Below are 16,380 nucleotides of genomic sequence, written 5' to 3'. Positions count from 1 at the left end.
GTTCAACCAAGAAAGATTAATTACAAGGGTCTTGGATTGGCATTCTTTTGTTGCCTCGCACCTGAGAGATGGGTTGATGGCAAAAAAAGCAACCAGAGAGGAAGAGAGAGAGAGAACGGAAAAAGAGAGGAGAGGAGATAACATTGTCAAGCGCCCGTTGATGACAGCAGAACAATGTGGAAGAGGGAGCATCTAGACAATCTTCTTTCAGCACGCCTATAGGCCTTAGCTGTTTCTTTCTGTTTCCATCTCTCTTTCTCCACCTCACATCCCACTCTCTTTTTTTTTTTCTCCAAGATGCGGTACATCTGATAGTTCTGCGCAGGTTTCCATTAACGCACTGACACCCAGTTATCTTCATCTGCAGCCAGCCTGCGATTTTGGCTCTGCGGCTTGATCCTCTGGGATGGAGTCGGAAAGCGGCTTATTTCAAATACTATCACATCCCACCAACATGTCTCATCAGTGACAAGTATGAATGTTTAACATGCATGCCTTTGTGGTTTTTCAATAAAGATTAATGTGTAATTAAGGCCACAGCAGTAACTTAAGTGAGTAGTAAAATAGCCAGCAGTGGTAATTCTGGACTTTGTTGGTGTTACTGTCATTCTTGTTTTACCCTCTGAAAGGCCTCTATCTTTAAAAGAATACTCTTCTGCCCTTAAAAAGAGGATATCAACCTTTAAGAGTAGTGATGAGGTGTCCCCAACTCTACACATAAATGTCATACTGCTCTCTTTAATGCCTTTCTGTGTTCTAAAGGTAAAATGTGCGTAGAGGCATTGTGGCTTAAATACCAGTTCCCAAAGCTTAAGAGGAAACTCTTAACAGATCAATTGTGCCAAAATGACACAGACATCACCTTGTCATTCCCATAGGTTAGATATCTTTTAGATTATAAAATAGACAGTGTGAGGGCAATCAGTGGCATTTCATTTCAAAACTGTCGTTTCCCTTGTGGGCAAAATCTGTTGAAGAGGATCAAATAAATGTCGGACCAAAACACAAAAGAAGGTGTTGGATAAAAATGAAATTGCGTGCTCACCGCTCCTGAAAGTTTGACGACTCTGACTTTTTGAGGCACCTGCTGGCCATCCACACCAGAATTCTTGGCCCGCTGCATCACAGTTCTTTTCGTCCCAGGTTTAAGTCCTTGAGTCTGAGCCTGAGCCTGGCCAGGGCCCACAGAGGGAGTTACAGGTATATTCTTTTGGGGGACCTGATTGGACTGGATCTGAGCACCAGGTCTGTTTACATTCTGCACAGCACTGTTCCTTCGCTGTTGTAGCAGCTGCGGCTGATTTTGTTGGGGTTGTTTCCATTGCTGGTCTGGACCAGGCCCGGGAGTCTGTTGCTGCTGGGTGCTACCTTTTACCATCTGCAGGCGTGTCTTGACATTGGGACGGGGTGTAGGGGTCTGAGCGCTGCCGTTGGGAGGGATGGGGGTGCCCTGATTAGGATTCTTTAATGATTGATTTAATGATTGTGGTGTTCTCTGAGGGAATTGTCTCTGCTGTTGTGGCTGTATGTGTTGTTGCGGCTGTTGTTTTTGTTCCGGCTGCTGCTGGGGTTGTGGTGGTGGTAGTGGTGGTGGTTGTTGTTGTTGTTGTTGTACAGGGTGCAGCGTTTGCTGATTTTGGTGTGAGGGTTGAATCTGTGGAGGAACTGGGCTTTGGCTTGGAGTGTTTGTCTGGGAATTGAGCCTGTCCAGCAGCTCCTTCTTTCTGACACCAGCCTGCATCTGCCGTCGCATCTCCTTTCTCTTCAGGATCTCCTCTCTCAGACGCTTCTGCTCCTCAATCTTCAGACGGTACTGCCGTGTCTCCTCATCCTCATCAGGGTTCTGTTGGGAAAAAAAAAAACACAAACTGACAATATGACTGCCTGTTTCCATTTACTGGAAGTGGAGCCAGTAGTCACTGTGTCCTATGTGAACCATATTACTCGGCCTGACACTCCAATGTAATCAAAGGCAAAACCCAAGCGAAAAGTGCAATAGTATTGATCTGTTCTTTCCAATGGAATGAGACTGCTGACATTAACAAGCTTATGATTGGGCTTTTAATAAATAGGAGTCCTTCTCAGCACATTAATGAGCCTGCCTGAGCTTACAATTTATGGGTCAGTGAATTTAGCAGAAGAGAAAAAATACAAACACAGGACCATTTCAGAATATCTGAAAAATATAATACATATTTATCTGAATTCATTTGTCCATTATGCCAGCTAACTGAATGTTTGTCCATCACTTTTGTTTTTCATGACTGTTAACAAGCTGACCTGTGGTGCCGTGCTGGACGGCGTGCTTGGGATTTCCTTGCAAACCACTGTCCTGCCTTCTCCCCCAGGCTGTGATTCAGTCTTGGCAGCAACTTGGCCTCTTCCTCTTCCACCGATAGGCACCGGCTGAGTGTTCTGCCCGGGACGCACCCCCTGCGTTGCCTTGGCAACAGGCCTAACGTTGGCAGCGGGGCGGGCACTGTTCATGTTTGTGTTGCCAGGTGCTACAGGGAGCTCCCGTAGGTTGCTGTTGCGTTGCGGCATTTGCTTGGAGAGAGGTGTGTTCTAGAGAAATGGAAAAGTATAAACTTACAATCAATGTTTACAATCAATCTGATCTTAATATATACCTTTAGTTACAGTAATTAAGAGTGAGACAGTGATAAAATATGGACCCCATTTTACTGCCTTCATCAATTTCAGTAGAAAAAAGTTGAGCTAATATGTTAATCTCTCACCATCCTCTGCCTGTTGGACATGTTTCGCTGTTGGGGGTTCTGAGGGCGGGGAGTCATCTGCCTGGGGCTACCATGCGCCTGTTGTTGGTGGAAGGGATTCTGGCCATGGTGCATCATGGGGCGAGGCTCATTGACATTTAGCTGCTGCTGTTGCTGATGATGGGCTAAGTCCTGCCTATGATGTTGCTGGTGCTGGTGCATAGGCTGATGGGGTGGCATGGAGTCTTGGTGCGGAAGCTGTGAGACGGGAGGGCCGTGCATTAAGCCCTGAAATATGAGGAAAAGAAGACAAACCACAACACCAGTAAACCAGCAAAATCTGAACTTATTGTTACATATTCATATCTTTATTTCATTTTTTAAAACTGCGATAGTATCACTTCTTATTAACTCTAATCTCAACACTGAATGAGGCATTTTTATATTATTAGGCATATAAATTAACCTCTAACTAGTGTCCTGAAGTGTCTACATAGTACAACAATACTGATTCAATCACTAGAGGGAGCTCTTGTCTATGTCTCTTAACAAAATGCTGAGGTGCCAAACAGACATGAGTCTATTCCCTTAACGCTTCAGTAGCAGTGAATATGATAACTATTCTAGTTTATTCATGTGTACAGTACTCTAGTCTAGTCATTGCTCTTGCCACAACAGTTTTAATAATCTAGAGCAAAGCAGACAAAAATTCATACATTCATGGCAGAGATGAGAGAGCATGTGAATTGTTTTTCAGGCTCCTTTACAAGAATTGTCACAGGTAAGACAGGATGCTAAAAAAACATCATGATACTCAGATCATATTACCATATTGAGCAGGCACATCTAACATTAGGGAAGAACTAGGGAAACAGCAAATAATTGCATACAGACAACATACAGACACAAATACAGACATCTATTGGATAAAAAAATCACTTACTCTTAGTCGTACCTGCATCCCAAATTGAACTTGTGGAGGGGGGAAAAGGTTCCCCTGCTGGCCAAACGGCTGACGAGGGCCCATAAACGGTCTAGGCTGATTGGGGGGGCCGCCTTGTTGATTCAAGCCGATCATCCCCTGGTGACCTTGGTGAGGGGGGAGGTTGGGTCTTGGGGGTTCTCTTGGAAAAAGTCCTAGCGGACCCTGGCCCGGCTGGTTGAAGGCCGGTCCTGGTGGGCCGAAACCCATGTGGCCCTGGCCGGGCAGCTGCTGCTGGTGGTGGTGGATGTTGTGGCTGTTGTTCATCAGAGGGCTGGGGCCCTGGTGATCAAACATGTGTTGCCCTGGAAACCGTGTTGACTCTGTGCGCTCTGTGCCCACATGAGAAAGACCAAACAACAACAACAGCACCACAACAGAGATGTCAGTTTTGTTTTGCCTTATGAGACAATTTCAATACATCAGTAACTCCCTCTCTAGATGTATATTATTATGGCAAGGGAAACAAAAACAGACAACTCTATCAAGGTAAAAGGGTAAACAACCAAGTGGGTTGTACTCAATTCTGCATTAATGCTGTGAATGCAAAATCAAAAACATAGCTGTTTAATGCAGTTTCCAAGGCTCATTCAGATGTATATATATACACACATGCATTTAACATGAGTTCTGCTAATAGAGCAGCACCAGAAACCTAGCAGCATACCCTGTAGGTATACTGCCAGAGGTGATGTCGAATAGGATTAAATATGCTAAGAGAGCTTTGTAACCCTCGTGAAGCCTGGGTGTAGGACTCACCGCCCATAAAGAGGGGCTCTCTGTCTTGGGGGCCTTGAGGTGGCTGGTTCCTAAAGGGCTCCATGTGATGAGGGGGCCGCTGGGGCTGACCAAAATTACCAGACATGTGCTGCTGGAAGTCTCCCGGTCCCTGGGAAAACACAAAACTCATGAATTATAGGCCATACTGGGAACTCAATAATCACAAACAAATTAAAGTAATGAAAAATGGGAATTTGTTGTGGAGTATTGCATTGGGCATGGAGCACTTGTAATTGAAGGACAAGAGTCATTAAAAAGACGCAGAATCTTGAGTTGTAAACATCAATATACATGCCAATATTCAAGAAACCCTTCAGCCTGAATTTGTGAGCAAACCTGCATTAATGCTACTTGGGGCTTTGTTGATAAAGCGTCTAAAAGCCTGTCTCTAACAAGGAAAGGGTATTTCAGGAGGGGATAAGTGCCCTCACCTTTGTTTCAACCACTGCGTTTGTTCGACAGCTTTCTACTCATTGCATGCACGTTACTCCCCATCTAACTTCCAAGGAAAACTAGATAACAACCCTTTAATCCCTCCTTGGAATTCGAATCCCCCTCATAACTGTCTCCTTTATTCTTTTAAACATCCATCTCTGTTGAAAAATTAACCTGCTATTCAACATGTGGCACTTCCACAAATGGGCTTCTTGCCTCCTCCAAGCCTATTGTAAATTACTTAAGATGCTATCAAGGCTTAATCCATCTTTATTCCACTGCTGCGTGGCGGTATTTAGAGAGGAGAGGTGTTAGAAAGCTAGAAGGCCAGAGTCCCAAAAACTTGCTTAACAGAAAGTTAATCAAAGGGGCTTACAGAGACAGGGGATCACAATGGGGGCGCAATCATACTGTTCTAAAAAAGGTCAGGCAGGCAGGTTTGCACAATGAGGACTCTGGTGTCCATATAATACCTCTCAAATAACAGCTCATCCTCTCCCTTTTAATCCTTGATAAACAGGCTGCAGGCTGCTCAATATGTAACTGATGCGAGGATAGTTCTCAGCAGTGAGGGGATAACCAAGACATATATAATGGAGAGAGGCCAAATGTCAAAGAATTTAATAAAGAGTGGAAGTTTTAGTATAAAGAGATGTTTTGTTTCAGGTTTCATGTTAACTTCTTGCAGCTTATACCAATACAGTCTGGAGGCATTGAAGCTTATTCTTTGTTTTGGGGATATGGGTATTGTTCACAAGAGAGCTAAGGAGCTGATTGCTACCAATTGACACCAAGGAAAAATTTAATTATGAAAATGCAATAAATAAAAAGGATTTCAAAAAGGTATTGACTACCAGAAACTACAGCTTTACTGACCACATTTCCAAATAGTATGGCTGGTGGCATCTTTATTTCCTGGTCAAACTGAATGTCATTATCTAAACGGATAAAATATTCTAATAACATTAATTGGCACCGAGATTAATATTTCAAAACCAGTCTCCACCAGCAAAAATTTAATGCAGTAATACTAGAGGCTATGACCCCCCATTCACCAGGTCTTTTAACAATTAAATTTGATGGGATGATAATGTATGATAATCATGAGTAATCAGGTGCCCACTGGTAAATGGAATGTTGCCGGCTGGTATGTCACCTGCATTTCAAATTGTGTCCTTGGCAACAGCAGCCTAAACGGGATTGACAGCTGGGGAATCCAACACTATGCTGTTCATCAGCCCAGTTGTCTGCATACCCTTCCAACCCCACCTTCTACTGTCTGATAAGAGGCAAAACAGCTTCCTGCTACAGTGCTATCGATATCTAGCACAATCACAGACCTCAGGGAACAGGAACTGCACGATATGGACGTTGAAGGTTGGAAAAAGAGGTAAATAAAAACAGTTTTTTTGACAAAGATTGACTCCTATGTCAAAGCCTGGCTCATTTGGCAGCAGGGTTGGAAATCCACATGAATGCAATTGGATGCAGCTATTTTCCAATGGCCCATTTGCATAAATCCATACAAAATGCACTTTCCAGGAAGATGTCAGTCAGTACCAGCACCACCTGATGCCTGGGCATCATTAACTAGAAGCATAGCGTAACTTAAGGCACTTTGGCTGACTTGCTAGCGAGCCATTTCCCTTAATACAGTAACTACTTTAAAAGCATTTCCGTCATCTCTTGGATGGGTTCTTTGTGAGTAAAAGAAAGGACCTTTTCTTACAGGAAATCACTGACTTAAGACTCCTTTTCTCTGACGTGAAATTCGGCCTTCTGAATATATGTTGCAAGAGGCTCACTCCAGCCCCATCAAACCACCACCATGTTTCATTAATTCAAATACCGTTCAAAAAAGGTCTTCCTGCCTTTGGGACACAAACTTGTGGAAAGTGAATTTTAACTGGCAGTATATCCTGGTTTCACAATTCCATTATGTGCCAAGCTGGCTAGTCTGAGCCCCAGCCCATCCATGAAGAGTTGCTAAGTAAGTCCCGCCACTGCAGCCCCGACCTCCAAAAGTCTACTGCCTAAAGCCCCTATCACGCATTTCCAGTTGTGCAGCCAGACTCGTATCAGTGTTTACAGATTTGCTTTAACAGTATTTGGCCAGGCCATGCGGTCTAATTGCCATAATGATATTGCCCTCACAAAAAAGGGACGCTAACCGAGTGGAGAGGGAGAGAAAGCGAGGCGAAAGGGAGGGAGAGGAGCAGCTGCTACTCACAGGGAACCTCTGAGGACCCACAGCAGGTCTGGGCTGGCTCTGAGCAGGAGGCATCAAGGGCACTGCAATGAGATAGAGAGGGGGAGAGAGAGAACAGGAGAAAGGGGGGTGGAGGGGGAGAAAAATGAAAATGAGGGGCAGTAGGCAGAGAGGGGATGGTGATAGTAGAAAGGGAGGAGCCCATTAGACATTTCCATGCTAAAGGTTGAGACATACATGTTAAATTTTATATCAGTGTTGCTCCACACATTTTTAGACAGTTGGGCATGGATCAGGGTGCACATTTTTTTTTTTTTTAAATATATAGGAGAATAATTTGCCAAATTCAACAAATAAAAAATGAATAAGACATTTGCTGTTTGACAAAATATTGGCACAATATGATTCAATAAACTGGATTTTCATATTTTTGGCATGCTGCTTCAAAACAAGGGGAACTGTAATTGTATGTCAACATCTACAACTGGAAAACATTCAAACGAAATCTAAAATAAATATACATAGACATATATACAAACACACAAACACACACCCTTAATCATAACCACAGGCAATCCCTGATTTTCCAGAACACGTCTTCCTCTCAGGAGCAAAACGAAAACCCCATGCGTACTTGCACACAGTGATGCATACACACATGCACACAACACTAACATGCTTTGCTAACAAAATTTCAATCTTGGCCTGGACAGACAGGCCAGATAAACCCATCTCAGGGAATGAAATGGTGATGCCGCCAGAAGAAAAATGGAGGATAAACCCATTACTGGCTGAGAGAGCTATTCACTTGTCATTCAACCGAACAACAAAACGACATTCTAATCCAGACACCTTTCAGGACAGTGTGATGATAACTGCAAGCTATAATGGCATCATGCACCTCAATAGAGCATCTTGCTAGTAAACAATATTGGGTAAAATTAAAATTATTATTTTCATAATACTTAATTGTTAATCTTTGAGAAATAATTTCATCACTGTGACAGATGAGCCAAAAGGTTAATTTTGGACTCTTTAGTTGGTACAAGCACAATTTTATGGTCTCTTATGTCATATTTCCTTTACACAGTTCCTCAGTGTAGTTATTTATTGAAGCAACTCGTGTATAATTAGAAAAGCTTAGTTTGATGCAACATATCTCCTTGCTGATGCATAGGTGGCAGAACTGTTGTCATTTATAAATTATTTTGCAAAATAACTGTGGTAAAGCTAGAAAAACACTGCAAACTAGGGTAAATTATTTTAAAGCCACAGAGGTTGAATTTAAAAAGTCTAATAAAAAGCACTTGAGTGACTGTGGATTAACCTACCCTGTACAGAGGATGATGTGGGCCCTCTGAAATGGGGGTTAATGTGGATGTTTTTGGGCTGTGGAGGCTGCTGTTGGTGATGCTGGGGGAAGTTGGGTGGCGGGGAGCTCATCATTCGTGGTGGTGGCTCCATCTGCGGCCGCAACGGCGGGGAGCGGTGAGCCATGTGCGGGGGGATGAGGGGCTGAAGGGGCTGCTGGGCCAGCGGGCGCCCATGCTCTTGGAAGGGAGGAGGTCCTCTTGGACGCGAAGGGTGGTGCTGCTGGGACTGCAGTTGCTGCTGATGAAGTTGATGAGGAGGAGGCATTCGGGAGGATGGCTGCTAATTGGAAAGAGATGGGGAAACGGAGAAGAGGGAAAAATCAAAACAACCTGTCAAAACACATTCCTTTCTGGGAAGATTCTGATATTACTGCTTGCAGCCATGCGATGACACACAAACAAGTTAATTCACCAGCAAGATTGAAGATGGTATCCTCAAGTATTTTAATGCAAAGCTCACCTGAAGATTAAAAGTACGTGGTTTTTTTACAACTTGTATTAAGTGACAAAACTGTAAACTGAGACAATAAAAAACAAAGACCAACAGCAACAGTCAGCTGTCTGCTATCGTTGGAATATATCAACTAGAGATGTACCAACTGATAAATAAACAATAATTATATCGTTATGTCATCTTTCAAATGGGTCCTTGATAATTGGCCAGTCTATCTGTTAAAGCTACCAAACAAACAAACAAACAAACAAACAAACAAACATGTCAGTGACCAAATTAGTCAAGTAGTTAAACATACAGTATGTAAAAGTAAGAGCTCATTAACAGCAGTCACCAGAATGTTTGTGTTGTTGGCGTGTCATCCATCTGTCATTAAATTTTCATTTTTACTGTTTTGAGTTTTACGGCCTATTATCTTTAAAACAATAAAAAACACAATGGAGAGCTGGAGTGAACTGTTACTTTAACACAGTGGTCTGTTAGTAGTTTAGCATTTTCTTTTGTTTTTGTGTACTTTTACACAATGTAGCCCTGGTAAAAATTCAGCGATCAAATCAATAACGTAAAAAATGTGGTTCTCTTTAACATCCTGATTAGAAGTGATTATAGTACAGACTAGTCCTGGCCCAGTTCCGAAAATCCGATAACCTTTCACTGTGTTACTGAAGATGATCACCACTAGTTCTTTTGATTTAGGTTGTATGTTTGAAGTGACTTTTTCCCCTAGACCTTCAAAAGATGTTGTATGAACCAACAAGCCATGTAAATCAAAGGATTAAATGCTTGGAGTGATATCTAATAATAAAAGCTCACAAGAAACTAAATCCGAGGGAAAGAACAAATTTAATTTTGTATAATACTGTCTAAATGGACTACTGCCAAATGATTTGCTATAATCCATATATCAACACTGATACGAGGGAGCAAAGTGTTTTGACTCTTTTCATGCGTAAAACGACCATAGCTTTGGAGGTCTTGGATAGTAAAGAGAGCAGTGAACAAAACACATGTTGTAACTGTGACAAATAAAAGAAGGTAAAAAAGTCAAGGCATTTCAAATCATCTTATCCAGTGAAGCCCTTGTGCTCCCTTTAGCTACTGTTCAAGAGGAGTGGTTCAGTACTGAGTGATGCGTTACTCGATGTAGCCAAATGGATGATCCCTTTAAAGTTGTTCAGGTGGATGACTGTACAATGGCTTACCTGCATGCCCATGTTTCCCATCAGGGGGATCCTCTGGTCATTCATTCTTCCTCTGTTTCCTCCTCTAAAATCTACCATTCCAAAAGGTGGGAAGCATCCCCTTCCTCTGCCCCCACGTCCTCCTCCTCCTCCTCTGCCTCTGCCTCCATAACGGTTTTGTCTCTTTTGCCGTTCTTGTTCCTCAAACTCCATCAGATCTTGCTTGGCCTTTTCGGACAGTTCTAATGATAGATAGAGCATGACAATAAAGCACTTTAAAAAACTTGAAAATTGGGATAAAATACAGATAATGTAAACCTTTCAAAGTACAGAAGACTGAATGAAGGATGAATCATGCCCAGCAACAATCATTTGTACCTAGTGTTTCGGGGATATTTCTCCTTTTACTCCCTGCGTCAGCCAACCGGACCACAGCGCCATCTTTTCTCTCAGATTTGAACCGTATGCGACCAGACTCTTCATCTTCCTCATCCTCCTCATCAGATTCCTCCTTTGTTTCTTCCTCAGGTACAGCCTCAGTTTCAACCTACGGACATTTTCAGAGGATAAAAACAAACATTCTAACACAAACCCTTCACCATTTTTACAATAGGCACAATGAGAATATTGTTTGCTGGCTTTCTTAAGTCTTCCATGACATTAAACAAATATCTTTTGGTTTTGCACTGTGAGTAAGACACAAGACATTTTAAAAATGACATCTTGAGTTTTAGGAAATTGTGACGGACTTCTCTGGAATTTTATAGACCAAATAATTAACTGATAAATGGGGAGAAATCGCAGTTTAAGCCATAGTGAAAATAATTGCTTCTTCAAACCTTCTGCATAAATAAAAATTATTTTTTTAAAACCTACCAAATTACATGAAACTACACTGCTTTGAATGCAACTACAAACTCATGTTCATAAACTGAGCTATGATAAATAGTTGAAAAAAATGATAATGTGCGTCAAAAGCAGATTTGAAAAAAATAAATAAATATATAATGCAATTAATCCATAACAAAAAATAGTGTAAGGTGTTGTATGGGGGGTACCTCCTCTGTGTCAAAGACCTGAGAGCCCTCAGCTGCCTCTTCCTCCTCCTCTTCCTGCTGCTCTTCTCCCCCAACCTCATCCTCCTCGGGGGCCTCCTCCTGTTGGACTCCATGTTCATCCAGATGCTGATCACCATAAGAGGTTTGATATTCATCATCCTTCAAAGATCACACAGATAATTCCTATTGATTAGTTCAAGTGGTAACAACGCTTCGATAGGAGCCAACTGTGTTTCTGCCATTGCTGGAAAACTGAGAGTCTGCTGAAAATAAAAACATCTATTTATGCTAAGCAATTCTGTTATGATGTACGGCAAATATAAATAAGCATAAAAGATACATGGAGCTCAATTGACATTCAAAGTCTATGAAATATCGATGTGCATAAACATGGATGTACATTTTTATCTAATTTAAATAGCTAAAATAAATACACATGGGCTTAATGATGATATACTTATGAATATTTGCAATGTAAACAGACACATATTTTTTTTTTATACATACAAAGCATAAAGGCAAACATTAAAATGTCATGGAGAGGATTTTGGGGAGACACCATGTAACCCCCCCTCCTCCCAGCCCAAATTACCATAACAGTGGGAGCCAGGCTTCATTACTATTCCTGACAGCATTTGAAATTCAATGAGATGTAAATGTTTGACATGATATACAGAAATGCAGGCACAGATAAAAACACTCCTCCCCAGTTCAGTGATGGTGAAAATATCATTGACTGACTCCTCGCAAATCACTCCGTTATTGGCCCCGCTGTAAGTTCATGACTTGGTGCCAAAAACATCACCAGACGTAAACATTCTGGGAGATAACAAAACTGTTTTTACTACTCCATAAAGAAAATGTCAGTTCAACTCATGATGCAATCATTTCATATATTCCCAAATACACACTGCAGTCATTCTACTAAACAAACAGGCTCATACTGCTGGTATAGAAGTCGCTAGCGATTCAAACATTCTATCTGCACAACACCCGCAAACAAAAACTCATTGCTAAATAAGGTCAGACTGTAGGACACACCATGGTGTTTGGTGTTGCGCTCCATTAACCTGCCAAACAGCAGCACATATTAATGCAGAAAAGAAAAGAAAAAAAAACACTCAGCAAACCAGACGGATGGACAGACTGCCCCAAGGGAACACAACAGCTTAATCCTTTAAACTGTTCCACATAGTACTCAATGAATACCATGGCGAGCAAAATGTCAAGGCCAGGCAGTTCAGTGACCTTGTAAACAGTTATTGTACATAATACAAACACATCCACACCTGCAGACATTTCCCCAAAAACCAAATTCGGCATCCACTTGTGCCGCACAGACTCGGTTAGAAGGTCAACATCTTATCTTTGTTTGAAAAAAAAAAAAAAGGAGGTTGGCTAATATATCTCTGTCAGGTGCCAAACACCATCACACCTTGGTAAATGGACCATAACGGACATTTGCACATGGGTCTGGTCTTATCTTTGATCCTCTTAGTCCCGGCTAAGAGGGAAGGGAAACGAATAAAAGGGACACTCGCATCAATCATTAGAAAACTGTATGGGGTGTCCTCAGGAAGGTCAATAATCTTTTCACCTGCATGAGACTTTATCAGATCCAGTCTAAAGCCCGAGATAAAAGCCCCCCACATTAACCTCCGCCGATTGGCAGCACATCTCCCCGACACAAAGCAGCTTCTTACTCCCCCAAAGATACAGGCCCCAAGGTCACAATGGCACGGGGATTTGGAGGCGACAGCAGAGCATTACCTCATGCCAAACAAGCTGTCAACACAAACTTTGTCAGCAAGATGGAGAAATTAACTGGCAGGAAGTGATAATGAATCTAATCCTCCCCTGCCCAAAAACGCCAACCAACATCTCCTTCTCCTGAATAGATTTTCAATCTTGACTGTCCTTTTACAGAGACAAGAAAACTGACATTATCTCTTGGATACAATAGAGTGAGACAGAAAAGGGAGTGGGAGGACGTGTGAGTGTGTGTGTGTGTTTGTGTGTGCCTCTGCGGGCTTTTACATGTGAGTAGGCAAACATGAGAACTCACTTGAAATTCACCATCTATGGGCTCATTGATTTGGATGTCTAGCACTTCATCCTGGTAACCATCGTCACCCTCAGCTTGCTCTCCTGTGTAATCCATTTGGTCTTCAGGCATCTCTGTGTTATCCTCCTGGCTGTATCCCTCTGTGTACTCCTCTTCCCCCTCTTGCTGGTACCCCTCCACCTCTACATCCCCATCTTCACAGCCCTCTGCGCCCAGGTTCACAACGTCATCTGTGTAGTCTGCTTCCTGCAAGTTGTCCTGCTGGTTATAGGATGTGCCCATGCTGTATGTGGCATTGAGGCTCACATCCTGACCACTGAAAACAAACAAACAAAACATCGGGACTCTGCGGAAAACTCAAATTGTTGTAAAATATGTTAATTTGTCAGTACTTGGCATACCTCAAAACTAGCTCTTCATCATCACTTTGTAGAAGGTCATCATTCAGTTCTTCATCTGACACTTCTGAGGGATTCTGAAACAAAATAAAGGAGCATTAAGGTGTGCTGTTTTAAAATAGTCTTCCTCAGTTGTTTGTCTGTGTGTAAGGTGTGGGGGCAGGGGACCACCTCCAACCCCAAAGGATGCTCTATTCCCATGTGGTGAAGGCAATCTGGGCAGGTCAACACAGTTCTTTTTTGTCCACTGTACTTCCTCCTGGTTCACATCAACACTTCCCCCTGTGGAGGAGCCACCTGCTACAACTCACTTCTAATTTCTAAATCTTCTACCAACACCCTATGTTTTGGATGTATTTTTCCGTTTCCTGTTTGTAAATAGAGAATCCATACTAAGTGGGGTTTTTTTTGGTTTGGGATAAAATCAAGGTTAACAAAGCAGTGAGACTGAGTGAGATTTTGTCTTTTTCTCTTACCTTTTTCACTGACAGCCAGTCCTCCTCCAACAATTCTTCTTCCAAATCACTTTTAAGGAGAAAAGACAACCAATAATAGGTTAGCTGAGTCAGATAATAGTGCCAAGTGTTAAGTCTATTTACGATTCAATGCTCTTTATCTTCCTTATGATACTGTCACTGTCCCCGTCTTAATATCAGGAAAGGGTAGACTATAATGTGTCTTTCTAGAGTCTGATATTTAAGGTATATCAAACAGCTGAAATATATTGTAATAACAAGACATTTAAGTTTTTTGGGGCCAATTATTGGTAATATTTAAAATTGATTTTAAAGTAATAATCCTGTTATTCTCCAACAATGAAAAGGCTTATTTTCACTGCATGTCCTAACAAGCAATATCAAGTGAGGTATGAGTATTATGCACCAATCCACCAGTTGTTGTTTGGACTACCAGAGCAGGTTGTGAATTACATACACTTCAGCACTCTTCCTGTAGAGACAAGAACATTATAAGATGATTTACCTCTCTAGATCGTCATCTTCACCTCTCCTCCTGCGTGACCGCTCAGCGCCTGGTTTGTCATATTCATCAAAGTCAAAATCTGCAACAGAAAGGCAGTTCTGCTTACAACTGCGCCCCATCAGAGCAATCGACTATGCTAATAATATGCACCATTGTCATAGATTGACATTAATCTCTTCAACAGGCCTGCATAATTTGAAACGCACAGAGACTATTAGCACACTAACTCCACATGCCCCCTTGTGCCAATCTGAATCAACAACTTGTGCAGCACGTACACAAATGCCATGTGTACCAACAGCAGGGTACACAGTAGACTGGTAAACACTTCTTTCTTACGGCTTGTCATTGTTGATTCCACATAGAAAGGTATTGTACTATTTAACACATTTAAAAGCTATCCAACCATGAAACTAAAGTTTGACCTGCATTACAGTAGTTATATAGGTTAATGTGTTTCAGATTGTGTTCAACCAGATATTTATCGGTTTCTAGTTATTAACCCAATCCTCAATAAGAATTTGTTATCGCAGCACCTGCCACGCCTCCTGCTGCTGTTTGATCATCAACTGATACAGATCAACAACAATCCTTCGGCCTCATGGGCCCAATGCACTCACTTTAATAGGTTTTCCCAATCTTGCCACCACACAACACTTGTCACACACACATATATTATATACAACTGTTACTAGATGTCGCTCTAGAGCACCAGCATCTCAGACCAAAATGAATGGGCGCTAGCAGACTCCACTGACAAAACCAGTGGCCTTGCAGATAACCATAAAATACCCTTCAAACTGGACAGAAACTAAATAAGACACATTAAAACTGTCTTTGTTCCAACAATCACCAATGCTTGTTTGGTCTAAATAAACCCTTAATTCAAGAGTTAGCTGTGTGGCAGCAATGTTTTCCTTGAGGACAAATAATGCGCCTGTCAAAGTATGTATGAAAGTGCTTGTTTTTGCCACTGACAGGCTCAGATTGTTAGAAGTAAGATATTTTCTGTTTAACCAGGAACAGCCAGCCATATCAGCTGTTTCTGGTTAAAAAACTGGTGAATTGATCTCACTCACCACCAGACTCCACTGACAAAAACAGTCATTTTACCTCGCACATCATCCTAACATCATAAGTTCACTTAAACTTTCCAATGTCCCAACAATCACCAGCTCTGGTTTGGTTTAAATAAATCCTTAATTCACTGAGGTAGATGAGGAAACGAACGCCAAAAGCCAACAGTTTCATGCGTGGGCTTCCCGGCTGTGTAAAAAATAAACTGAGCAGTCCAGGGAACAATACACAGAGAAGCTTGACGTCACTCAGTACGCCATTACTCCATTATATCTTTACATTGCAAATAGATGTTTGCTTCTATATTAATGTTAATCGCATACATAAAAACTTTAATTCCTTTAAAAGTCACACACAAATAACCTCAACAACTGCAATCAGCAGCTGTGCCAACGGCCCGACCCAACATTGTCTGCATCCTTCAAAACAAACTCATAATCAGATAAACAACATTATAACAGGGCTCCAGACTAACTCCTTGCATTGGTTGCATTGGTTGCACAGCACAAATTTAGGTGCACCCAATTTTTCTTGCGTCGCCTTTACCGCCATAAGGTCACCTTTTTATCGCTCTCCTTAAATTATTCATTCTTGGACCTCAAAGATCATGGACTGCCTCAGCACAGCACACAGCCTGCTCACTGGAGCTAGATCACGTCCTCCAATCAAA

The 16,380-nt window shown here is 41.9% G+C and overlaps 1 protein-coding gene across 4 annotated transcripts in view; it reads right to left on the bottom strand.

Annotated features, from left to right (window-relative positions):
* Positions 1-16,380, bottom strand: part of rbm33a (RNA binding motif protein 33a) — a 29,528-nt gene that overhangs the window by 8,236 nt on the left and 4,912 nt on the right. For 2 of the 4 annotated variants that reach the window (XM_035654550.1, XM_035654578.1), the window contains exons 2-15: positions 14,634-14,712; positions 14,129-14,177; positions 13,656-13,729; positions 13,255-13,570; positions 11,190-11,348; positions 10,510-10,678; positions 10,153-10,373; positions 8,455-8,776; positions 7,145-7,206; positions 4,459-4,588; positions 3,661-4,031; positions 2,739-3,005; positions 2,281-2,565; positions 1,046-1,843 (exon numbers count right to left, since the gene is read on the bottom strand). In XM_035654550.1, the coding sequence (XP_035510443.1) occupies positions 1,046-1,843; positions 2,281-2,565; positions 2,739-3,005; positions 3,661-4,031; positions 4,459-4,588; positions 7,145-7,206; positions 8,455-8,776; positions 10,153-10,373; positions 10,510-10,678; positions 11,190-11,348; positions 13,255-13,570; positions 13,656-13,729; positions 14,129-14,177; positions 14,634-14,712 (3,302 nt within the window). The remainder of the gene's footprint in view (positions 1-1,045; positions 1,844-2,280; positions 2,566-2,738; positions 3,006-3,660; positions 4,032-4,458; positions 4,589-7,144; positions 7,207-8,454; positions 8,777-10,152; positions 10,374-10,509; positions 10,679-11,189; positions 11,349-13,254; positions 13,571-13,655; positions 13,730-14,128; positions 14,178-14,633; positions 14,713-16,380) is intronic. The other 2 variants (XM_035654569.1, XM_035654560.1) reach the window with 2 other exon arrangements.

Source organism: Morone saxatilis, unplaced genomic scaffold, assembly GCF_004916995.1.
Source record: "Morone saxatilis isolate NCDOM2014 unplaced genomic scaffold, NCSU_SB_2.0 Contig0, whole genome shotgun sequence".
Lineage (NCBI taxonomy): Eukaryota > Metazoa > Chordata > Actinopteri > Moronidae > Morone > Morone saxatilis.
Note: the sequence above shows the minus strand (reverse complement) of the source record. Positions and strands in the feature narration are given on the sequence as shown.